The sequence below is a fragment of the Neopelma chrysocephalum genome, unplaced genomic scaffold, assembly GCF_003984885.1.
Source record: "Neopelma chrysocephalum unplaced genomic scaffold, ASM398488v2 Primary Assembly neopelma1_74, whole genome shotgun sequence".
Taxonomy (NCBI): Eukaryota; Metazoa; Chordata; class Aves; order Passeriformes; family Pipridae; genus Neopelma; species Neopelma chrysocephalum.
This window is the reverse complement of record NW_020897735.1, coordinates 6,351,172-6,375,438: the sequence shown is the minus strand read 5'-3', so window position 1 is coordinate 6,375,438 and position 24,267 is coordinate 6,351,172. Positions and strand designations below refer to the sequence as shown.

The window sequence follows — 24,267 nt, the reverse complement described above, 5'->3', positions numbered from 1 at the left end:
CTCTGTGTTAAATTCCCTGCAAGCCGACCTTTCTGGGACCAAAACATGCAGAAATGAGTTCAGTGTCCAGACATCTTCCCAGTTGTGACAGTCCAGAGCAGGTCAGTGCTGCTGCTCCTTTGCACAGGATTCATCATTAGAAGCTCATTTTTCTGCATGGAGCCAAAGCCTTTTTAATTCTGTGGCAAACAAACTCACCGACAACGTGCCAGTCTAATCCATAAATTAAGTGCAGACAGTTCAGTGCTGCAGATCTGCCTGGGAGCTTTCTGCTTTCCTGCAGGCCAGAGAATGCACAGTGATTAGAGAAATTAATAGCTGAAAATGTCAAAGCCTTGTTTGCAAAGCTGGGGCTGCTGTTGGAAGCTGGCTCTGTCCCTGGCTGTGCTTTTCCCTGCTCAGGAGCCACGGTGCACACAGGAAGACACTTCTGCAGACCAAGGGGAATTTTGGGTCCATTTTTCTGGTAGGTTAAGGTTGTTTTCTTGTTTTGTTTTCTTTTTTTCAGACTGGCACCTTTCTCAGTGGTTTGGGGGGTTTTTATGTGTGGGTTGGTTGTTGGCTTTTTTTTCTTGAAATAAATGAATATTTAAAAGGTTGCTCGAAGCAATTTAGAAATCCATGCATGAACCTCAGCATTCCAGTTAAGGACTGAGAATAATTCTTAAATATGTGGAAACACTTTAGTAACAGAGCATGTGGAGAATTTATATAGAAGTTACCATAACCATTAACTTGGAGTTAAATGATACAGAAGGTTATTTTATGCCCCCAGCACTGGGATGAGTTCTACAGCGTGGGGTAAGTGAAATGAAAAAGCACAAAGTGAATTTGACTTGCTCTTAACCTTACTTAAGTCCATTTTGTGTATCCCTTAATAAGGCTGGCATTGCAAAGCTGCATTTGCCAATGTAAAAAAAAAAAAAAAGGAAAATATTAAAATTACCCACAGGAGTATATTGAGTAGGGTACAAAAAGAGAAGAATAAAGTACCTGCCTCACTAATGCCAAGTAGTACCTTGAGTAGTTTATAGCATTGCTAATAAACACACAGGAGACATTAGGGAAGGAAATACTTCAGATTCAGGAAGTTAAATTGTCTTTGCTGATTGATCCTGATTTATAGGAACCACTTTAGCTGCTGGCACAATGGTGGATTTTAAAAGTGGTTATGAAACAGTTTGTGAAATCACAGGAGCTGAGTTACTTTGTTCATACACAGGAGCTTTGCAAATGAAGCTGAGAGAGCGTTCACATGGGCTTTACTTTCCAGACAAGACTTTATTTGAAACAATTTTGACTGATGGTTGTCGTGATTTTGGTGTCTGTGAGCTTTACTTGGCTAAACCCTTTTTTCCTGAAGGCCTCTTCCCTCCAAGTGCTCCCTCCAGTTTTGGACTCTGCTCTTTGCCGTCTGCCAGACGCTATTCCTGGTTTCTCCGAAGCCTCCTGTGCTTGGTGCTCAGCTGACTGAGCTGGTGCTGCACCGAGGGAATTCAGAATTCCCAGGAGAACAGCTCTGCTGCCTGCGGGGTGTTTATGACGTGTGAGCTGACAGAGCAGGGTGCCGGTGACAGGGAACAGCCGATGGCTCTTCTGAAATTACAGCTCCTTGTGACGGGAGCAGTGGCCCCGCAGTGCCCTGGGGAGACAATTCCCGGGAATGCTGCATCCAAGGGCTGCATCCCTGCAGCCAGTGTTAAGAAGCCCTCGTGGATTCAGGACTGGGGAGACAGGATTGTTGGAACTGTTCAGAAATCAGACAGTGATGTGAGGCGGCCGCTAGAGGCCCTGCCAAGCCCATCCCTTCATCCTGCATCGGCTCCAGTGACATCGCTGGGATGCTGCTTCCTCTCCCTTGCATCGCCCCTTTCTCCTTCCCTCAAGAGCCCACCACCATTCCCAACACTTGATCTGAGCTTCTCGGGGTCTGAGCTCTACCCCGTCCCCTCAACGCGTGAGACACTGGGACCAGATATTTAACTCGGAATATTTTATCACAGGATGGTTTGGGCTGGAAGGGACCTTTAAGGGCCATCTAGTCCAACCCCCCTGCAGGGAGCAGGGACACCTCCCACTAAACCAGGTTGCTCAGGTAGACAAAAGCCTGGTTTGACCCCTAGCTGAATCAAGGGGAGCACAGAGGTAATTCATAGCCTACAGATGCCAGGATTCTGTTGAGATCATCTATTACCAGCCCATATCTCTATTTCAGTCTTTGAACACAAAAGCAGCATTTATTTCTTGGACTAACCGACAGATCTGTAGGAAAGTCAGTCTGGTGCCCTGCCTGGTTTCTCAGTGTGTATCTTGCAATTTTATGCTCACAGAGGCTAAAGTAAAACTTTATTGCACTTTTGTGTTTGGCATTTACATCCTGTTTATGTAAATTCTTCAAACAGCTTGATTTGTAGTAGAGAAAAACAATTCTTGCTGTATCTTTTTGTCTTTTCAAGTGTCCATCCGCTCTGGAAGAGGAAAACTTGTATGGAAATTAAGTAATTTGTCTAGATGTTTTTGTGAGACTTAACTTTGCAGTCTTCCAACAGATTCTGGTCTTGTCATTATCAAACCTCAGACTGCAAGTTTTATGCACTCATTTTTCTGCTTGGGTCTTAAAATTTTGGCTGTGTGACACTGACTGAAAGGATAAGGCCAGGCTAGAAATTATTATTAAGATTTGGGAGCTGTTTCATGTGTGTATCACCTTATGTGCGTATGAATCTTATCATGAAGATTTGGGAACTGTTTCTTTTGTGCATCACCTTATTATGTGTGTACGAATCTTGTTATTAAGATTTGGGAACTGTTTCTTTTGTGTATCACTTTGGTCAAGTGCAAAATGACAACTGCACTGGGGTTTGAGCAGCGGTGGTGGGCTGGGTTTGGTAGGACAGCTCTGCTCAGTCATTTGTACTGTGCTCATCCAGGGAAGCTCAAAGTGACCTACAAACTGGAGGATAATTTTGGTCTCATCAGAGCCTGTGTGTGTTCAAATTTAAACTATAGGACAGAGCCAGGAAGGTTGGAAACAAGATCTGGGAGCAGCGTCTCTCGTGTCCCTGACACTTGTCAGCGTTCAGGCCACATAGCCTGGGCTTGTTCTGAAAAACTTTCCAAGGCAGCAACTGTCATTGGACACTTGTCTGCAACATGAAACACAACAGGGCAGCTGCCAGCAACTGGGATTTTTCAGCCTGAAGCTGCCTCAGCACCAGGGCTCTCAAGTGCAGCCGGAGAGGGTGACGGTGACGTTCCACTGGTCGTGGCCCCAGGAGTGCCCGGGAGTCTCTTTGTGACCCTTCGTTACCATTTTGAATCCACCAAGGGTCAGTTCACTTGGATCATGTCTCCCTAAAAATAGGCTTCTGCTCCAGAGGGGATGGGTGCACTGCAGTACCAGTGGATAGGGATAGGAAAAAAGTGCAAAAGAAAGTGGGGTTATGTGAGGAATAAAAATGCTGCTGAAAATACTTCCCATTTCACTTGAGCTCTCATTCCTCCCTGTGCTCCCTCCTCTGTATTCTCCTTTTTTAGCTGCTTGTTGCCAGAGACTGGTCATCTTAAGGCAGAAGCTTTCTCATAATTTTAGCAAACTGAGCCAGGTATGCAAAGGGAAATTGTTTATTCAGGAGTGTCTTCCAACAGGAAGCAAAGAGCAGGAGGTGATTTGCCTGTGGGAGGGGGAAAAGAGCAGTGAGATACAGGGCAGGCACTGCATCACTGAGATCTTCAGTTTGTAGTTAACAGTGCTTGATTAAAAGCACCCCAAAAACCTCTGTCAGCTCCAGAGAATGGGGCTCTGCTGACCCTCCCAGAGCAGGCTGGAATGAGAGATGCTTCCAGCACTGGGATAAACTGTGCTGGAGTTGCCAAGGGCTGCTCTGAAAGCTGGTATGAAAACATATTTCATATGTTTTAATGAACTGAGCCTCCTGACATCCTTGAGAGCCAGACAAGCTGGATTCTCATCTTGAAAAAGGGAAAGCACAGACAGTTTAACTTGCTATTTGAAAAGGAACCATCTGAACCACAGCTTTCACCCTCTCTGTTCCCACCAGATTCCCACAAATCACTTGGCCTGGAAATGACTTTCAGTTTTGCAGAGGCCTGAGGAGCACAGGGGTGTTTTGTGTCAGTACACACAAACTAGGGGCAAACTGAACTCTGCTCTCCTTTGCATCTCTGGTTTTGATAGCAAAGGAGTCAAACAGGTCAAGGGGAGATGTTCTGTGGTGTAGAACCTGCAGGAAAGGTGCAGCAGAGCACAGCCGGAGCACTCTGACCTCTGTGGCCAGTGGCACGTACAGGAGACACACCAGTGTCCTGTACACATGGATCCTGTGGTCCAGAAAGCCAAACAATTTCAGTGAGGGTGAGGGAATTTTTGGGACAAGTCTAAATCTCAAAGACATGTCTGAATCCATAATAACAGGCCTTTGCTGCTCTGGGTCATGTCCTTCAGACACTCAGGTTCTTCACCCCGCTGGCTGTGGCGAGTGAGGGGATGTTCCTCAGAAAGTGTAAAATCCCATTTCAGGTAGCTTGTCCAAGATTCATGTCTGAGGGATTACAACCTGATGACTCTTGACTATTCCCTGCTCCCACTGCAGTGCTGGTCCCAGGGACCAGGTGTAGCTACAGCTACTTCTGTCAGGATATGACTTTGACTGGAAATATCAGCAAGGGAGAAGAGTGTGTGTCTGTCCCAGGCTGGCTGGCAGGGCAGCTCTTCAGGAAGTGGACTCAGGGCAGATCTCTAGTATGCATTTCACTGTCTTTAATCAGCCAGCTGATTAAAGGTGGCAAGCAGAAGGTGTGATCCTTCAATAGGGGTGTTTGCCCGGTGGCCTCCAGGGAGCTTTTTGTTTCGGACGTTGATTTTCAAGCAGGAACTTCTGGAAATCCTTTTCCTGCAATTGCACAGTATTTTTGTTACTAACGGAGGTGTGAGCTGCAAAGCGCCCAGAAGATGGTTTTTGGGAAGTGGGTGCCTCCTTCTTGGAGATGCCACGTCCCTGACTCACTTGATGCAGCAGGTGCCTTTTAGTGTAGGTTACCCACTCCTTCAGGTGGTCTATAACGATGGGGATGAGGCTCACCACACCTCCATAAGTATGCCTTGCTTCTTCAAAGCTCAGGTAATTCACAACACCGTGGGGGTATCTGTGGGACAGAAGGAAACAATTGGCAGAGGAACCCAGCAGTGCAACCCTGGGAGCCCACAGGCCCCCCCCGAGATCCTCCTGGGAAGAGCAGGATTGCACAGCCAGCCATTTCCCAAAACCAGAAAGGCATGGGTGGAACTGCATGTTGAGGAATGAGTCCTGCCAAACACACCACCCTGCCTGCTGGGATGCATCTGGAAGGCATTGAGAGAATGTACAGACACTTGCCCCAGAGAAATTAGCCCTGTGGAGGAGAGGAATAGGAGGAGGGAGGAGGTTAATGCACCTGAGTAACCAGGACAGGGATCAGGACTAGAGGGACAACTTGCAAGGTCATGACCTCGCATGGGACTTCAGGGCCTGTAAATGCCCAGCCATGCACCAGTAAAAATGATGAATAAACACACCCAACTCCCTTTTTGTGACTGGAGTCTGGCAATGGTTTCCCAACAGCAACCTGGGGAGCACCTTGTACCCTCACCAAAGCTGGGAAGGTGTTGTGGCAGAACTGGTGGGGAAGTCCAGTGGGAATGTTCAGTGCCAGTCTCCCAGCACCAAGAGTGGACTCCCAGAGGCTGAGCTGAAGGAAACACCTACGTGGCTCTGATGGCACTGAGGTCATTGCTGTCGTTCAGGAGCACTTTGCACCTCTCCAACAGGCCGTTGGTCACCTGGTCCCCGGGATGCACCGTTTCCAGCTTCTGGCAGAGGTTGCGGAGGTCGTTGCAGATGCAGATGAACATGTTGAGGATGCGCCTGTCGGTGGCACTGATGCAGTGGTGGTCCTTGAGGACCTGCACCTGTCCATGGGGGGAAACAGAGGTAAATTAGATGTTACATTGCTCGGTGCAATCTAACTTCTGCTGCAAAGTTGCTCAGGTGAGGAGCTGTTTTCTCTTGTGGCTCTGCAGGTGTGAGGCACTGTGGGATGTTTGCTTGTCATTCCTGGTGACTGAGGAAGGCTGGGGTGAGGGAGCTGTTTGTGAGTCTTCCTCACTTCTGGGAGAAGTGTAGGAGTACCACAGCCAAACCCAGCACCAGAGGAACAGGCTGAATGTGAGTGGGATCTATCTGCTCCCTCTGCTTGGGCAGAGCAGGGTGGGAAGTGAGGGCAGCGACCAAACTGGTTCTGGTTTGGAGTGATGTGTTTGCATCATTCATTCTTCATGGTTCTCTCTGTGGCACCATGAACTGCAAACCCAACCCATTTAACCGAAACCACCCTCCCCAACCTGTTACAGAAATGCTATTCCCTGCTTGCCTTGAGCAGTTGAGTCATTCAGAGCGAGGGGCATTGCACGAGGAAAGGTTATGCCAAGGGATTAAATATCTTCTCCAAAGAAATTACAGGCACTTCAGAATGTAAAATTCTGAATGGCTGGTTGGCAGCCAGAGCTGGACTCCAGCACCTCCAGTGCTTTCTGTAAGATTCCAAGAAGGATGTAGCTGTCCAACGTGGGTACAGCTGCTGCATACAGAAAAGCCATGGAATGTGCTTGGCCAAATTCTCAGCAGGTTTGTAAGGAAAATAAAAAATTGCTCCTGAGGGTCCATTTCCAGCACAGATTCCTCCTTCCACACTGTTTGCTGAGTGTTGTGTCCTTGTGAGTGGCAGGAGTTTTTACTGCTGCTGTGAGCAGAAATAGTCCTAATGAGAGTATCATTTTAGCCTGGATGTTCACAGATGGGATAAGAGGAATTGTTGGCCATATCAACAACAGGGAGTTAATGCACCTGAGTGACCAGGACAGGGACAGGACTACAGGAACCACTTGCAAGGTCCTGACCACAGCCAGGCTCTGCAGGCAGGGACTCCCTGGGGGGTTTGAGGCTCTGGCTGAAGCAATAATTGAGGAGCTGGTCCCACAAAACCACTTGGGGTTTGACTTTGTGCCCTACTCCATGTAGAAATCTTCAAGAAGCTGTTGCTATTGTGTGACTGTGGTGTGCACTTCCACCTTTCCACCTTCCTATGCTCTCCTCTTTTCTCTAAGGAATGTCATCACTCTATTCTAAAAATGCTGCCACAAAAAGCTTGAGGGGGTGGAAATTTAGCCACGTTCAAGTGGAATCTCATTTTTCCTGTAGTTTCCATGCAAAGAAAGCTGGCAGTCAAGTCAGCTGTAGGCTGAGACCACACATATTTCTGTGTTTGTTGCTTTTATTCTTGTGCCCTCCTATGACAAATTAAAAACAGGGAGAATGGCAGTGGGTAAAATGGGTGCCTGCTTTTGTCACCAGGGGAGTTTTTTGGTAGCAGTTCAGTTGCTGCTCAAATACATGCTGCACCAATTGCTCCCTGGTTTTCCTGGTAATTTACTCTTTTCCCTTTCCCATCCTCCCCCTGGGATGAGGTGGCTGGACCCCCAGGGCTGCAGTTCCCATGTTGCTGTGTCACAGAGGATGCTGTGGATCCCTCTAATTCTGAGGTCACACCCAGAGGTTTCACCCTCCACCACAAGCAGCCCTTCCACCTTTGCCAAGAAGTGGGGTCCAGGCTTTGCTCAGTACCACTGGAATATTGCCATTTTTATAATGTTATACATCTCAATGCCTATTTTTGGGGGAAAAAAATAGCTCAGTTTAATGTCTGTCCCAATCCTCTTCAATGCAATGAGCAAAGCCCTTATATTAGAGAGAGTCAGCCCTTAGAAAACACAGCCAGCTCCTTCTATGTCCTAATCCTAATAACAGCCTGGCCTTCACTCTGCCTTTGGCATCCACCTGGGTTTTGTGCCTGGGTTCTGCTGCCTCAAATCCACAATTCTGATTTTATTCAGATTTTTCTTCACCCACTTCCCCCCCTCCATCTCCAGGTGGTCTAAGCTCTACTTAAAACATCCCGTGTTATAAAAATTCCAAGACAATTCACTTACTAGCCCAGAAAAACCCTGTGCCCACTTGGGACTCTCAGCCCTCAATCCATCATCCTCCCTCTGTAACACAGCCATTATTTTTAATAAGCACTATAGAAAGATACAGCAGCACCAATACCGGGGGGAAGAGCCAAGCCTGCTGGTTCCTCCAAGTTAAGGATTACAGATTCCATGAGTGGCTGGGGAAGGAGGGTTGGTTTGATTGTTTTCTTGTGCCCTGTATTTCTGGCTGTGCCTCAGCAGCAAAATGACAGTGTTAAACTAAACCAGTTTAATTTAGTGTTAAACTAAATCAAAAGTGATGCTCAGGAATAAGATTCCTTCTGTGTTAATAAAATCCGTATTTCTCTCCCCAGATTTTGCCACTGGTTTGCAGAGTTATAACAAACATTACCAGGGAGTTTTTGCCCATTTTCCCTTGGTAAAAACATTTATTCATCCCTGACCTGACACTGTGTTGTCCCTGTTGTCGGGAGCTGAGTATTTTGTGCTGGATACTTTGTACCTGCACGATGCTGGCCACAGGTCTGATCAAGTCATGGGCCTCCTCTCGGGTGTGATCCAATGCTCTGGTAAATGTAAACTGCTGCTGCTGGAAGATCTTGTAGTTCTGCTCTATGTTTCTTAGAGTCTCCACTACCTCATTCATGTTTAGTTATTTCTGGATTTGAGGAGAGAAGGAGAGAAAGGAAGCTGCTTTTTAGAAATGATGTGATTCTATGTATGTTACTCCCTCACCTGAGCTGGAATCGTGTAGGTCGGGGGAAAACTTCGGGGAAAAAAAAAGTAAAAATAAGCAAAAAGAGAAGATATATTGTGTGAAAACTGTGCAGCCCCAGAGCCCCAGGCAGTAAGGCAGTGAGTAATGATGCTGCAGAGAGAGGCGGAGAGCCCAGAGGGGAGCACTGACACTGGGCTGCCATAAACCCGAGTGGGTCTGTTGTAAAGACAACGCGGCGATGCATCACCGCGGGGAGAGCCGGGGCTCCTCTTACCGCCCTGAAACCACCGCCCGAGCGGCTCCAAACCTCCCCCGCTAACCGGGGCCGGCCGCGGGGGCCGTGCTTAACCTGCCCCTCCTGATTGTGGCCGTGGGGAAGGATCTGAAGCTCCGGTGGGGGCCTCGCCCGCAGCCCCGCCCGCCGGACACCCCGCGGCCCCTTCCCTCCGCTCCGCGGCCGCCCAGCGAGCCCTGCGGCTCCTACCGGCCGGTGTGCGGGCGGGGGCGGTGCGGCAGCTCCCCGGGGGGGGCCAGGATGTGGGGACTGGCCGGGGTGACAGCGGTGACCGCGGGCCCTCCGCCCCGCCGTTGCCACGGCAACCGCGACGCCGTCTCCCTGGCAACCGTCGCCGCTCGATGACGTCTCTTACCATTCCCTTTGCGGTTAACGAGTCGGCGGCCGCGCGCCCCGTCGCGCAGTGATGACGTCATCCCTAGCAACGCGTCTCGTTGCCAGGGGCGGCCATGGCGGAGGCGGCCATGGAGGACCCGGCCCAGCTGTGGCCGCCGCCCGTGGGCACCTACGCGGAGGAGCAGGGGCTCTTCCAGATCCTGCAGGTGAGCGGGGACGGTGCGGGGGCTCTCCCAGATCCTGTAGGTGAACGGGGACGGCCCAGGGAGGGCGGTGAGGGCACCGGCGAGAGCCGAGTGCCGGCTGCTGTGGGAGCTCAACGGGGGGGTGTCCCCCTGTGCGGGAAGCGGCCGAGCGCTCTCTACGTTAATTATGTTAATTGGCAGTTGCTGCCGTTCATACCTGGCGTTTTTTGGGGGAGAAAAAAGTGGGAGCCAGTGGGAAAAAAGGAGTCTGTGAAAGGCGAGGCGGGCTTGGCAGCAGGAGGAGGAGGAGGAAGAGGAGGGGGAGACAATAACAAATTAATAACAAATTAAGTGCAGGAAGAACGGCGGTGACGGTTTTGCCTTTGTCAGAGTCACCACCTCCTCATTAGCGTCATCCCGCTAAAACCCTCTCCTGCTGAGGCTGCTCCGTGAGATTTGTGTCACAGATAAAGCAACAGAACGGCACTTCCAGCGTCGCTGAGATTTCAGTAAATAGCAAATTTGGTTTCCCTGCCTTAGGAAAAGGTGTGTTTTGTTCTGTAAGTTTGGGGAAAGCCCTTGTGTCCTTCGTGTGGAGGTTTGTGCGAGGGACTAAATATTCTGGTGTTGTTCTGTCTCTGACAGAGAGAGGCTGTCCCTGTGTGCTGCTAACCCATAATTCTGTTAGAAAGTCCTTTTTACTTGTTCAGATCTCACTGAAATACACACAAATGTTTATTTTTCTTGCCTCATCTTTTTTTATCCTCTTATTTTTTTTTTCAAGTAACTAAAGCTATTTAGTATGGCCAGTGTAGCATAATATTTGTGGGGCTTTTTAATGGAAATACTGTGTTTTGCAGCTTCAGGACCTCACTGTACATAAAATGTTTATGGGACTGACTCAGAGTCTTGTTTTCTTTTCCTACTTCAGTTGTGTTGTGGCAACTTAGTGACACAAACAAACACAGCTCCAAATTGTTGTCCCAAACTTTAAACATTTACAAAACACAAAATGTGAAAGCTAAAACGTGGGACCCAAAACACGAACCTCCCTTTAGAGATTCACAGAACTACTCATGTGAAATTAAACTGAGTTTAGCAGAATTGAATAAAATGAAGGATTTGAAGGTAGGATTTGGGCAAGAAACAGTAACAGTGTCAGTCACTGTCAGCCTGAACTTTTTTGAATAGTAATAAGCCCAGATTTGCTCAGGTTTGTTATTTTTAAAGCTGCTGATAAGTGCAGTGCCAAATCCAAACTTATGTTTAAATAAGGGTTGCTAGGAAGTAATAATTTTAAATGAACTTCCAATAAAAATATAATTTTTATGGTTTGTGCTCTTTGCTACTCAGACCTTGAAGCATCAGAACTTGCAAGTGAAACAGTTTATAAAAAAAATTGAGTGGTTTAATTATTCCAGTGAAGTGGATGAAGTAGAAAAGGAAAATAGGCCACTCCAATAAAAGACAATCAATTGGTGAGGATATAAAACTTCATGGAATATACAGACTTTATGGAATTTACTTCCAAATATTAAAGTGTTATGGCTGCTTTTTAGAACTCGATGTCTATTCCAGTGTGAGCATTTCTGCAGCTTATCTGAGTCAGAATATTAGTTCTGTTTGATGTTTAGTTTTAGTTACAGAGTTCATGGCTGTGCTGAAATGTCTTACTGGGAAATCTGTGGGGTTGGTATTCTCAGGGTTAGTCCTTTCTCTGCCTGGAAAGCCACAATCCTCCCTGAAATCAGTGGAAAGTTGCCACTCCTTGTATGGTTTTTATGTCAACTCTGACTCAGCCACTGTCAACCCCAAACTGCTCGAGTCAAACCTTCCTGGTGTCCATATGTACCACAAATAAGCCAAAGCAAACAGGTTGGGATTTTTTTTTTTTACTGGCAATTTTTTGACCATCTTCATTTTTTCAGCATCTAAAACAGGCTCTGGAGTCTCAATTTTGCCTGTGAAAGAAAATAAATAAGCATTTATAAGCTGTTTAAGATCCTCATTGTAACAGTGCTGTAAAAATGCAGGATACCATGACTGCAGAGCTGTTAAATTCTCCTCTGACTTTGTCCTATTTATTTTCAGAACATGCTTGAAGAGCTATTAATTCATAAGCCAGATGATCCCATTGAGTTCATGATAAACCATTTAAAGCAAAACAACGATGATGGTGAGTGAAAATTGAGACACCATAAATACTTCAATCCCTTATTTGTAAACAGCTGCTGGAAACTGCTGCGCTTGGCAGGTGATGGATAAAACTTTTCAGACTGAGGAGGGGGGAACAAACAAGACTGGTGAGCATTTTGGAATAGTTATAGGCAAGATGCTTTCAGTTTCTTTTTTTTTTAGTGGGTAATCTAATAAAAAATGCACTTTAACAGTTATAACAATGAAACCCTCTAAGGGAATAACAAAGAGTTCTGGTGTATCAATTATTAATGCCTTCTGTGCCCCATCTGATATTTCCTGTTGTCTTTAAGCTCGCTAATTACTCCTTTTGTCAGGTGTAAATTTGGTTTCCTATTCTACCTGGGCTGGCAGATTCCCTGTGTTTTGATTAGTTCGTTACTGGCTGCTGTTAATGAGTTCCAGTGCTCAGTGGCATCTCAGCTGAAGGAACAGTGAGTGTGTCTGCTCCTGTGTGTAACAAACCCTGCTAAAGTGAATAGGAAGTCTGTATTCTGCACAATAAAAAGCTTGTACCCTCAATCAAATTATTTGATTTACAAACTGTTCACCCTTAGGCAGATTATATTTGGATATGCACAAGTGAACTCTAATTTTTGTTCTGCATGAGCTGTCAGGGAGAGCTGGTGTCATGTGGCTTTGATGTTTCTTTAAAACCAGAGTAAAACCATTATGAAAGTTCTGCTGCAGCATCAATGAAATTGTGATCACTGGAGGTGCTGTGAGCTCTTAGTGGTGCTGATCAGGTGGGTGTTGATTGAAATGCTGCTAAATACATTAAAAAAAAAAAGAAACCAAATCCAGCCAATTGTTCCCAGCCTTTTCTGATGCAGCAGCATGAGGAATCAATCTAGTTTAGAGACCCATGGAAAATATGTGGAAGAATTTCATGCAGTTTGATAGAATGCTGCTAAAATTTCTCCACATTGAGCTTACATTTGTCCCTAAGCCCCTCAGTATTATTCAAACAGAATTAGGCAGGTTTCCATTTCAGGACTTCACTACTTAGAGGCTAAAGATAGAACTACAGCAGCTGTTTGTCAAAGGGAAAATGCTGTCTGCTTTTGGGCTGGAAAAACCTACTAAGGAAGGGGAGGAACTCCAATTAAAATTAAAGCCTAAATGTTGTTTTAAGAATAAATTATATGGAAAATAATGTAACGGAAATGTGTAGCAGAGTTGCTTTTACTTTTTGATCATGGTGGAAGGTGCTGACTATTTAGAAGGAAAAAAAACCTTATTAGAGCCATCAGGAGAGTGATGAATTTTCATGATCTTGCCTTGCCAGACAGTTTTAGCCCTAGAGAAAATTTCAAACAGAGATGTGTGGAAAAGAGGCATTGCATCTATCCCAGGTGTGAAGTTAGAAAACCTTTTTAATTAATAATAGGATCTAAAGTACTTTTAAAAATATAAACAAGCCTAATTATGATTATGGCTTACATCTGCCTTGAAAACCCCGTAGGTCAAATGTGTGGCAAAGTGCTTGTGCTCAGGGCTCTGCACTATTGTTCTTTTATGTGTTCCTTCTAAAAACCTTAAAGGGCCACATAAAGGCTGGTAATTCTTTCACATTCAGAGGTGCAAGTTTTCTACACGGTGTCTTGGTTTGTGCTAATGAAAAAGAGCTTTCAGGATCCAAGAGGCATTTCTGTGAGTTCTTCCTTTACAGCCAAACTTCTGAAGGAATGTTAAAAAATTCTGCAAGAATGTTCAGCATGTACCATGTGCTTCTGTTTGACAAAGGACTTCTCTCACAAGTTGAACAAATTTCTTTGCATTAATATTAATAATAAAATCTTTTGGATTTAAATGGAAGTCACTGAGTCCAGCTGTTATTTTGCATTATTCCAGGATTCATTTTGTTGTTGATAAAATCGCTGTTGAATGTTAAAAGTTACTTTACTAGGAAGAGTAAATCCTGTAACATCTCATCAGGACTAAACACAGAATGAAATATGATTTGTTACTGAAGACAAAGGCATTTTCTGGAATGTCCTGACTTCCTTTGGCTTCTGCTTCAGATCTCTGGTATTAAACACTTACTCTTTGTTGATTGGAGGGGGTTAAACGTGACATCGTGTCCTGGTTGTGCCCTTGTGTCATATGTTTGGGGAGAAAGCTTTAGAGGAGTCTTACAAGTGTGCAAATGAGTAAATCAGTGAATTACACTGCCCCATCTGCTGCCAGCCACTAAGCAGAGAGAAAACCAGATTTAGTACAAAGTGAGCATTTACAGTAGCCCTGGGCAATATTAAAGCATGAGATGGTGTATATAATGGTATGTTTCGTTTTTTATCAAACGTTTGTCCAAGAAAGCTGTGTATTAAAGCTTCAATACCTAAGGGCTTTCTTGTGAATTTTAAATCATGCTCCTAGTTAAACCTCAAAAGGATCTGTGGATGGAAAGGTTTTTTGATTTTCTTTGAAGTGGTTTGAAGAAGTTGATTAGTGTTGGCACCCGAGCACTCTTTTATGACGCTGTTTATAAATAATTCCTAAGTACCGGGCTGGAGTTTCAAGGTGTTAGATTTTAAAAAAACCCTAGGATTTAATCACATTACATTTGAAAGAAATTAGGTGATAAAAACAGCTGATGTATCCTTTTAAAGTATTTTTCTACATTGTGTACTAGTTCTGTTGCATTTGCAAGAACCAATAAGGGGGGAGTTGTTCTTAAACCTTCCAAGTCAGATAACTTTGTAAAGATGAATCCGTAATTTGGGTTTCATGTATGTTTAAAAATTGCACCTGCCCAATAACTGTTAAGTGCCTGGAAGGCCTCATAAAAATACATTTCACATCCTTGCCTGTCTGTAACCATCAGACACCATCTCCCTTGGTTATCGAGAGCTGAAGAGGTTTTTTGGGTGAGTAGATCCCTCCTCTGCTTTGACCTACGTTACTCCCAGTAAATACTAACCAATTCCTCCTGTAGATAATCTGCTTTGGTTTGGATTTTTTTTTTCCCTGTGGTGTAGGGGGGAAAAACATCAAAGCTGTTAATATAAAACAACAGCTCAAGGAGTCGCAGCCCAAGGTGTATTGCTGGAAAAAGTTCCAAATGCTTTCCTAAGAATTACTCCTTTTTCTCTTGTCTTGGCTCTCATTCATTCCCAACGAAGCTTATGAAGGTAATGCCTTTTGTGTTGTCTGTATGCATTGGATTAAGAATTCCTCAGAACTGGGATGCCTTTTTTGCAGCTTTCCCCCTCAGAGAAAGGAGAGGGATATGCAGTAGAGAAACACAAGAAGCAGAAATGAGGAAAACTGCTTTTAAGGATGACTAGAAAATGTGAAGGTAGCTGTCAAAAAGCGCAGCGAGAGCGTGCTTCATTTTGCAGTATCTAAATCTCCTCTGAACCCTGACACAACCTATTTAGGTGAAACTAAAATGGGAAATAATTTTTCATCACAAAATATATTTGTTCTAAGTAACTGCTTTGGGAATAAAAGTCAAACTCGGGTAAGGAAATGTTTGTATCTTATGCTCTGGTTCAACCACTAAACTATCCGTGTGTTTGGATGGATTGAGATATATAGACCTCATATATCTCTCCAAATGGCAGAGTTAGTCAGAGTGTTAATCTCATTGACCATGGAGATTAAAGGAGGACCCAGCTGGCACTGTCTTACTGTTCCCCCCTTTTTTTCCCCAGCAGAGCCCAATCCTGAAGCCTCCATTGAGGCAGCTTTCCATCTGAAATAATTGTTTCATTGTGACTACACTGGTATTATGCAATGCAATAGTGAGAAACTGGTTGGGATCTTTGCTGTTCTGCATCTTGACATTGACATATCCTTGTTTCACAGCTCCAAAAATTTGTATACTCGGTCCACCTGCTTCTGGGAAAACTACAGTTGTAAGTAGCCTAATTCAGTGTTGTAACACTGCTCACTCTTTACATCGCACTGAGCTCAGCATTTGTGTAAACTTCATTCTGGAAAAATCACTTTCAGATGTATCTAAGTGATAGAAGAGCACAAGGCCAATTGAAGGGTGGCATTCCTGAGGGAGACACCTGTACATTACACTACAGGTTAAATGGAAATTTTTAAGTGAGCTCTGCGAGAGCTCAGGCAGTGGTAGTGATACTGCTGGAATGCAACAGAATTCTGCCTGCCTTGTTTTAGCAGGACTAATTAACCTGTGAGAAGCACTGTAATTACACATTTGTGGTGTTCCCTTGTTGTGGGTTTCTCCATTTGCATGGTCACTTGTCTCATGTCCACTGGCACCCCTTAATTGCAAATGTCAGAGTTGTATTTGAACCACTGAGAAAGCTGACCACAGAAACTGCAGGTGATGGTGGTGTGTGATGCTAGGGAGAATACTTCTTTCTTTAAATTCTGTGTTATGGGACAGGAGATGAAAAAGCCCTTATTCAAACTGTAGACTCTTGAACATCTTTATAAGAAACACTTAAACTTGCACGTAAAGTCTGTCTCCTTAAATGAATGGCTGGGAAAGCTCTGTCTTTCTGCAGCCTTCTGAAAAAAAATGCTTCATTTTCTTTCCAGATACTTCAACCTGTATTTTTTTTTTCTTCCCTCAGGCAATGTGGCTTAGTAAACATTTTGATGCCATACGTGTCTCTCAGGAGACTTTGTTATTCAACGAAACATTAGCGCTGACAGAGGAAGCAAAGGCACATAAAGAAAAAAATCAGGTGTGTAAGAGAATACAATAACAGCTGTTCTCATGTCACAGAACAGGAATTATGTGGCATTCCCGTGATTTTCCACTGCTATGAGTTGATCAGATGAGAGTAAATACTCCTCTGTCTGTGGTAGTTTGTACATTTGTGTATGTGTAGGTGCAGGGCCTTTCAGAGAAGGGTGAGCTGTGCAGGATAAGATATGAACAAAGAGAAGTGTGTCAGGGCACAGAAGGAGAGGAAGACAATGTCAAGTAATGAAGATCTTGAAAAATTAACCTTGAAATAAGCAACAGAACTGGGATAAGTCCAGGAGTGCACAATACAATTTACAGAATGGTTCCTGCTATCATTAAACACAGAGCCTTCTATCTGAGCATGTTTGATAATCTCGATAAAATAAGCATTAATCTCTCAGGTCTCCTTTGGTACAAAATGCTCTGGAAAATATGTACACAAAGAACTTTTTTTGATCTGACAGTGCTACTTAGTTGTGCATGCTTGATTTCTCTGTAGCATGACACAAATAACTTACTTGGTGCATTAACTCCAAAGGAGTGTGACAATCCAGGCAGTGACTGACAGCCCTTGGAGCTCTCAAACTGAGGCGAGAGCAGCTACTCAGATTGTTCAGTTCTACCCAACTCCAGGTACTGTGTTTGCTCCAGACAGGTTTTTAAATCCTTTCATGCTTCGTTGTGGGCCTCCTAATTGATGTTCAAAGCAGTTGGTCCAAAGAACATTTTTTTCCGGGTGTCCTGATTAAAAATTAGTGACAAGTAGATGGGAAAAATATGTTGAATACAGAGAAGCATCTCTGCTACTGACTCCTGCCCTTTTAGCTGATTTCTTTCTCCAGATGTCAAGGTGTTCCATGAGAAATAAAGTGGAAGAAGTCTGGGTTTGGGGGACTCATTCTAACAAGTCCACTAGTTTGAATATATCTTTTCTCCCTCATCACCTATTTTCATAAAAATTGAAGCAATTTCATATCTGTGAGAATTCTACAACCCTGTTAAATCCAATTTAAGATTGGAATTGGCCAACAGATTCATAATTTACTGAGATGGCAGACAGTGTGATACATAGATTAGGTTTTTTTCCTTAGAAAATTGGGCTGGAAATAGGGTAATCTTATCACACTGAATTAGTGAATGAAGTTTGGAGATGGCTCAAGTAATATACTTCAAGATCTGAGAGGAAAGAATTCATTGAACTCACTGAACTCACTGGCAAAAGGTTTTGCACTTGGCTGGGATGATACAGAATTATTCTTACCGAGAATATGTACTTTGAAATCTTCTTGCTAATTATTAAAGATTGTTTTGATAGGTTCATAAATTTATACTTGGAGGGGGAGAATTTAAAACAAAAATTCCCTTTGGTTTAATTACTGTAATTATTAACATATTTCAGACTATACAGATGCACTTTCAAGGGTATCCTTTTGGGCTTATTTGATTTAAAAAGATGGATGGTGTGGAAGATGAAAGTCAAAAATGTCAAGGCTAATCAGGTAGTGAGGAGGGCCCAAAGAGCCTGGTGGTGGTTCAGCACTGTGCACTCTGCCTTTAGTTTTGAGATTTAGAGTCTAGAAGAACATTTTGGCTAAGTAATTTTGTTCTTTCATATGAGTTTATTTCTTCAAACATAACTCCTGGAACTAGGAGGGAACTCCTTGCTTCCTCTAAATCAATGCAAGCTTTACAGCGACTTAAAATGTGGCCAAATTGTCATCTCAAGAGCTGTATTTTTCCCTTCCTGATTCTTGGCTGCTGCCTGAATCTCCTGTTGCTGTAACTGAGCCCTGGTTCTGCTGAAGCAAGTGGTAAATGATTCCTCCAGCACCCGGAGCATCCATTAGCACTAATAGGTTTGGATCTCTTTTCAGGAACAGAACAATAGCTGTTTACACCACCTTTGATACAACCTGGGCATTAAAAAGTTGGGAGTCCTGGCCAAAGCAATTTAATAAATGGAGAAGAGGAAAAGCAGGAACTAAGGCCGTGGTTTTTGAAAGTCTGGTGTGAAGATCATATAACACAATTTAATGTCGTTTCACACATATAAAGTTACTGGGGCTGAATTAACCCCAGTGCCAAAGGTCAGGCAGTTCTAGGTCAGTAGGCCAATGTTACCAGATCTGGGCAAATGCTGCAAAAAGCTCTGCAAATGTTTGTTCACATATTTTACCCACTTATCTTTAGCCAAGCTTTCATCTCTTTTGTGTTCGCTCACAGCAAGCATTAAAGCATTTGGGTTTTCCTGGCACAAGGATCCATGGAAGGCATATTTAAAATCGGTGATTATTCCCTGAAGCTCAGTTTTTCAAGTTGGACATGCAATCATTCACCCACACACACCTGGCCACTTACTAATGAGCACAGCTCAGGTAGTGAATTTTAAATATTGACTGTTCAAAGTAAAATGGGATCATTCTGCATGTAAAAATGCTCCAAAAAGAAGTCAAATATTTTTGGAATATTCAGGAACCATGGGCTATCAATAAATATTCCATGAACAGAAAAAGAGGCTACATTTTTAGATAAATCATTGCAAATTATTCCCTCATCTCTAGTTATTATAATGTTAATAGGAAGCATCTTCAGGTTTTCCTATAGTGAAGTCTAATGATGAGCTATTTCATGTTTCACTTTTCCTGTTAACTGGATAAAATAAGAAGTTGAAACAACTGTGGTAATTGTGAGTTTGGGGGATGGGTGTGCTTTTAATGCTACACTAAATCGCAGTTGAGGTGTTTGCATACTCCTTAGTAACTTAAAACTGCTCTAGAGTTGCATCATGTCCCTGTGCTTTTTAAGAGAGAAAAACCCAAGGCATCCTTATCTAGGCATGGTCAGCATTCCAATCTATTCCAGGGTACGCTATTATGAAGGAACAAATAGGAACTGTTCCAGTTTTCTGTATCCATAAAAGCCCAGCCTTTCATGTGTATTATCTGAACAAATTAAATCTGACCATTCATGATTCTGAGAATACTAAACCCAATTTCTTGAAACCTGATTGCTGTTCTCTCCAAGGTGCTAACTTGGACAAGTCCTAAGTTTTTAGCTGTAGCTGTTTTCAGAGTGAATATATCCAAAACTTCCAAGAAGAAGTCCGGTGAAAGTGCTCCCCCACCAAAAAAAAGGGTGAAAGTTTTATGAAAAGATCATTAAGATATAACTCTGGGTAGATCAGGCATGGAAGTTGAAGTATGATGTTCCTGAAATAACATGGGATATTTAAAATTAATCCTGACTGAGTTCAGTTTTTCAGCAGTATGGAAACTGTGTGTATAGAAAAGTGGTCTGAACATAAACAAAATCCCACAGCAGCAGGTGTGTCCTTTACCTGAGCTGAATGTTGGGACAGCTCTGAGTGCTGCAGGCAAGGTGTGCTTTGGCTGTTAATCAAATGTGTGTCATTGTCCCTTATAGCAGATTTCTGGGAGGTGCAGTCCCGTCTGCCAGGCTCACGGTGTATTTATGTGTTTATGAGAGAGAAATTACAAACGGGCTATCACAGGTATCAGAGAGAACGATTTCCAGTTGAATAATTAGGCATTCTGCAAGCAACCCCTTGAAAATTATTTTGTAGGCCACTGCTCAGTGGGAGGAAAACTGCCCAGGAAATGAGACTGGAATTGAGCCACAGAGAGCAGAAGGAGCTAAACCACTGAAACACCTGAACGCGTGTCCTTGATTGTTTGTGTGCAATAAGCTCCAAAGAGAGGGCTGAGAACACCACTGCACTGAAAGAAGTTGGTCTCATTTTGGTTTAAATTGGTTTGGCAAGGCTTAGCAGAGAGGACCCCCAGCAGTCTCCAGCCTGCCTTGACATGACACATGAAAGAAGTGAGGGAGGCACTGGCTGTTCCTGGGAGCAGCGTGGGGCCCCTTTGGAAGGTGACAGGCTCAAAGGCACCGGCCCAGCTCCAGCAGGGAGGGGCTGCAGGAGGCTCTGACACTCCACCCTCTGGGACCTGCTGACTTCCAAGAAACACAGCAATTTCCTTCCCTTTTTCTCTTTTACCTGCTTGAAAGTTGCCTTATGAATGGCTGATACGAGGAGAGGCGCTCAGAACTGGGGACAGCAGAGATAAACAAACCAAGCAAACCCTCTGCCTGGCTGGGCCACTTTGTCTGTGCCACACTGGCCTCTTTTGTGTGTTCTGGAGTGTTTTCTCCATCCTTGTTTAAAGTGACTTGTATGGTAGCACTTCCACCACTCCTGGTGAAATTATTTCATGATACAATAAAGAAGATTTTATTAAATCTTTCCTTATAGTCAACCATACTGTCATTATATCTCTCTACCTCTGTTAGTATAACACAAGCCTACAGAAATGCTCCTTTTTGGGTTTATACCCTTCAGTCTTTGGTTAGGAAAAAAAAAGAGAATCTACAATATGTGGAACCGCAGGAAACAAAGAGTAAAGGTCACATTGTTTAGTGAAAGATAATTTATTTTAATTGGGATTTTAATCTGATTGCAGGAGTTTTTCTTCTGAGTATTCATTCAATAATGACAAAATGAGACTGAGACAAAGCATTTAGTCAAATGATTAGCAGCTGTTCTGGGTGGTATGGACAGAGGTTCAGGCTTTATCAAGTTAAACTGTCTAACAGAGTTTAACCAAGTTCAGCATACAATGAAGGTCTAAATTAATGAGATAGTGAAAAAAATTCTTACTAGAAGAAAGAAGGGTATTGCTAATTTGTCAGGAAGTCTAATACAACAGAAGAAGTGTTGGGGAGGTGTTAAATCTGTAGAGGAACTTCGTTCTTCTGTCTCATAGAAAATACTGCCTTATAAAATATCTCTAGATCTGGACAAAGTAGGAATCACAGAGCTAAACAGCACTTCTGAAAATATTGGCAAATGCAGTTTCCATCCCCTTTCACAGTCCTGAGTTTAAAAATAAGCTATCTTTCAGTATAAAATACATTTTAAATAAACTTTCTGGATGATGACAGAGAGTTATTTGAAAGTATGAAACAAAGCTGAAGATCAGACTCTTTGTGTTGTTTGCTCAGTGTCTGAGATCCTGTTTGTCTCACTGATAGCTGGCAAGATCCCTGATGCTGAGCCCACTGATACAGTCGTGGATCAGACACTTGTGGTAAAAAGGACAACGTAGGGATGTGATTTTCTTATGGATTTTACAGGTCTGATGCCCATTTGTGTGTTAGTGTGTAAGACTTGTCACTGCTTCCACGTTAGCATGCAAAAAACCCCCTGGATGTTCATGCTCTGTGTTCAGCTTGCCTTTAACACTGATTTTTGTGCCCTTATTAACTCTTTGTCATTAACTCATGTTAATGACCCGGGGCTTACGCTGAATTATTTATTTCTTTATTTTTAAGAAGACATCTCACTTCACCTTTAACCACAATGTGCCTGCATGGTAAAATTCCTTTTGAACTCAATTGTGAATATTCAGCCTTTTTTTGTTCTTTCTTTAGAAAATTCCCAACGCGCTTTGGGCCAATCTGATCCAGGAACGTCTGTCAAACGTGGACTGCATCAAACAAGTAAGAATTGCTCCTCAGAGGGCCGGTGGATAAGCACTTACACAACTCGTGCAGTAGTTAGCATTCCTAGTCCTGAGCAGAGCAGGGAATGGGGGCAAATCATCGGGGGCTCTGGAGCCGGTTGCTTTCTTGAACATCAGCGGAGGGAGTTTGGAGCTTTATTAACAGGATAAAGGGGAGGATGAGAGTATGCATATGCTAATCTTCCAGCACAGAGATGATCAAAGGCTGAACAAGCAGAGCTTTGTTGATTGCCTGGGGCAACTGGCAGAGATAGAGTGGACAAAACAGATAAACAGAAAATATACAAAAATCAATATGTTAAGGTTTTAACTCTTATTGAGGAAAGGGGGGGAAAGAGTCTAACGTTACTCATTTCAATTTTATTTATTTCTCATTGTGTCCTCTTTTTTCTTCCTGTGTTAGGAAAAACTGCATTTGAATATTTTCTAGGTATTAATTAATATGTTCACTCTTAGCTTATACAAATAGGCAACTGAATAGGTTTAGCTATATTCAGACGTGTGGCTTTATTTTTTCCCCTGCCTGCTTAGCCTTGATGTAAGTAGAGGCTTTTAACACAGAGAACTTTAGTAGACTGCTGCTGGTTGAATTTAATGTCTGGACTCAAGGAAAGCAAAATCATTTTTATGTGTTTTCTTTAAAATCTCAGATGTTGTTATGGTTTATGGAGTTTATGGTCAGCCCATTATAAGGGATTGTTTGTAAGAGATATAACAATCTCATGGATAAAACCCTGTTTGTAAACATGCCAAAATAAGGATGGCACATTATTTGATGCACTTCTTGAGAGGAAAAAGTGCAGTCCAAAGTAGGTGTTGTGTTCATGAAGGACTAAAGAGCTTTTTTCTCTTCAATAGTCCATGTTTTCATAGCAGGCACTGTAACACCCCTTTGAGTCAAGGGACAGGTAGAACTTCCTCACCTCATGCAGATACTGCCAGGCTCAGAGTTTTATAATAAAATCTGATGCTTCTCAACATCATCATCAACATCCGCCTTGTCAGTTGAATAAAGCAGGGCGGGTAATTAACATGTCATTGAAGTGTGAAAATTGCTTCCTAAAGCTTCTTAGCATTAGACACCGAAAGAAGGTGGAAATGCTGAAAGCTTCATGTCTTCTGCTTCTGTCTCTGTGATTTTTGGTGCAGTCTGCAACGATCTGCAGGCTGGATCCTTCCATCCACATCAAACAAAATCATCTCAAGGGCTGGGCCACTTGTAGTTTTTAGGATGGTAATTCTGTAGTGCAGAGGTGTTTGCAGGTACAGGGAAACGTCAACAAAACTAGCAAGAATAAGTAAAAAAAAAAATTCTACACCTGATTGAAGGTTTCAGCTTTTAGAACTCTGATGACATCAGTGATTGCCAAAGGTTCCAGTGCCTCGGTGCAGAGGCAGCTGTCTTAACCTAAGCCAGTGGTGGAGGTGTCTTACAATGGCCCTGCCTTGTGTAAGCTGGATCAGAGTCACTGTGTGTGAACTGTGGAAAGGAGAACTTGGTCAGGATGGTCATGAATATGTGGAGATGTGATCTCTTACATTTCCTGCTGGAGAGGTTTGCTGGAAGACATCTGTGTGTCTGTTGAGAGCACAGAGCTGTAGCCAGGGGCAGCTGCTGCTCTCTTTAAGCAGTAGTTTTAGAACCAGCAATAGCTAAACCTTGACCTATCCCAATATCTAAGCCACTGGTTGCATGAGAATTTAACTTTTAATGCTGCCTGCTGGTTTTTGGTGTTACTGAAAAAAATTATTAAGCTAAACCAAACCAAGCTGTTGTTTCTGAGTTCCCTTCCTGCATTGGAAGAATGTTCTAGTACATTATGTAGAAGGACATGACCTCCCTCCCTTCTTTTCCAAGTGGAACATTTTTTGGTGAGATTTAGAATCCTGTGTCCTTGCTCCATGCTTCATCACCTGGGAGACTGAAACAATGATTTCTTGGATCCTTAGAAAGAAAGGAGTGAAGGGATTGGCAGAAAACCTAAGGGGTATCAATTTTTGTTCACAAAATACTGCATCCCTTACTCCATAATTGGTCTATTAATTTTAAATTTACAAAGTAGAATTAAACTTTTGCATTGGTAGTCACTGTGCTTGAATTATATGGGTCAGTCTGGTTTCTCTTGAAGGTCTTTTTAGCTGAGCTGTTTTATTTTATTTTGACTCATTACAGTTACTTAGCACTCCAGATCAAATATATGGTAGTATTTGGTATATTTGTTTCTCTGCAATAAATTCACACAGGACTTAGGCCCTTCAGTTGGCAGGAGAG

The 24,267-nt window shown here is 43.4% G+C and overlaps 2 protein-coding genes across 8 annotated transcripts in view; one reads left to right on the top strand and one right to left on the bottom strand.

Moving 5' to 3' along the window:
• Nucleotides 1-3,608: 3,608 nt before the first annotated feature.
• SPACA9 (sperm acrosome associated 9) lies at nt 3,609-9,379 on the bottom strand. 3 transcript variants are annotated; one of them, XM_027687594.1, is made up of 5 exons: nt 9,250-9,377; nt 8,550-8,705; nt 5,766-5,968; nt 5,028-5,166; nt 3,609-4,913 (listed from the first exon to the last, which is right to left on the bottom strand). In XM_027687594.1, the coding sequence occupies exons 2-5, from the start codon at nt 8,691-8,693 to the stop codon at nt 4,827-4,829; spliced, it is 573 nt and encodes a 190-aa protein (XP_027543395.1). In that variant the 5' UTR covers nt 8,694-8,705; nt 9,250-9,377; the 3' UTR covers nt 3,609-4,826. The 3 variants fall into 3 exon arrangements, with proteins under 3 accessions (XP_027543395.1, XP_027543393.1, XP_027543394.1); XM_027687592.1 differs by having other exon boundaries at nt 3,609-5,166; nt 9,250-9,379; XM_027687593.1 differs by lacking the exon at nt 9,250-9,377 and adding an exon at nt 9,040-9,148 and having other exon boundaries at nt 3,609-5,166.
• A 33-nt stretch (nt 9,380-9,412) lies between these two features.
• AK8 (adenylate kinase 8) overlaps nt 9,413-24,267 on the top strand; it is a 67,565-nt gene continuing 52,710 nt past the window's right edge. For 4 of the 5 annotated variants that reach the window (XM_027687585.1, XM_027687587.1, XM_027687584.1 and 1 more), the window contains exons 1-5: nt 9,413-9,602; nt 11,673-11,757; nt 15,591-15,640; nt 16,334-16,447; nt 21,904-21,972. In XM_027687585.1, coding sequence (XP_027543386.1) covers nt 9,510-9,602; nt 11,673-11,757; nt 15,591-15,640; nt 16,334-16,447; nt 21,904-21,972 — 411 coding nt within the window. In that variant the 5' untranslated portion in view covers nt 9,413-9,509. Of the gene's footprint in view, nt 9,643-11,672; nt 11,758-15,590; nt 15,641-16,333; nt 16,448-21,903; nt 21,973-24,267 lie in introns of all 5 variants that reach the window. The other variant, XM_027687586.1, reaches the window with a different exon arrangement.

Excerpts from the sequence above, each read along its gene's own strand:
- SPACA9 (XM_027687592.1), bottom strand. The coding sequence starts at position 8,693 with ATGAATGAGGTAGTGGAGACTCTAAGAAACATAGAGCAGAACTACAAG. Across the intron at positions 5,969-8,549 it reads CTGTGGCCAGCATCGTGCAG|GTGCAGGTCCTCAAGGACCA; the intron begins GTACAAAGTATC and ends CCCCATGGACAG. Across the intron at positions 5,167-5,765 it reads CTCAGTGCCATCAGAGCCAC|ATACCCCCACGGTGTTGTGA; the intron begins GTAGGTGTTTCC and ends TCTGTCCCACAG.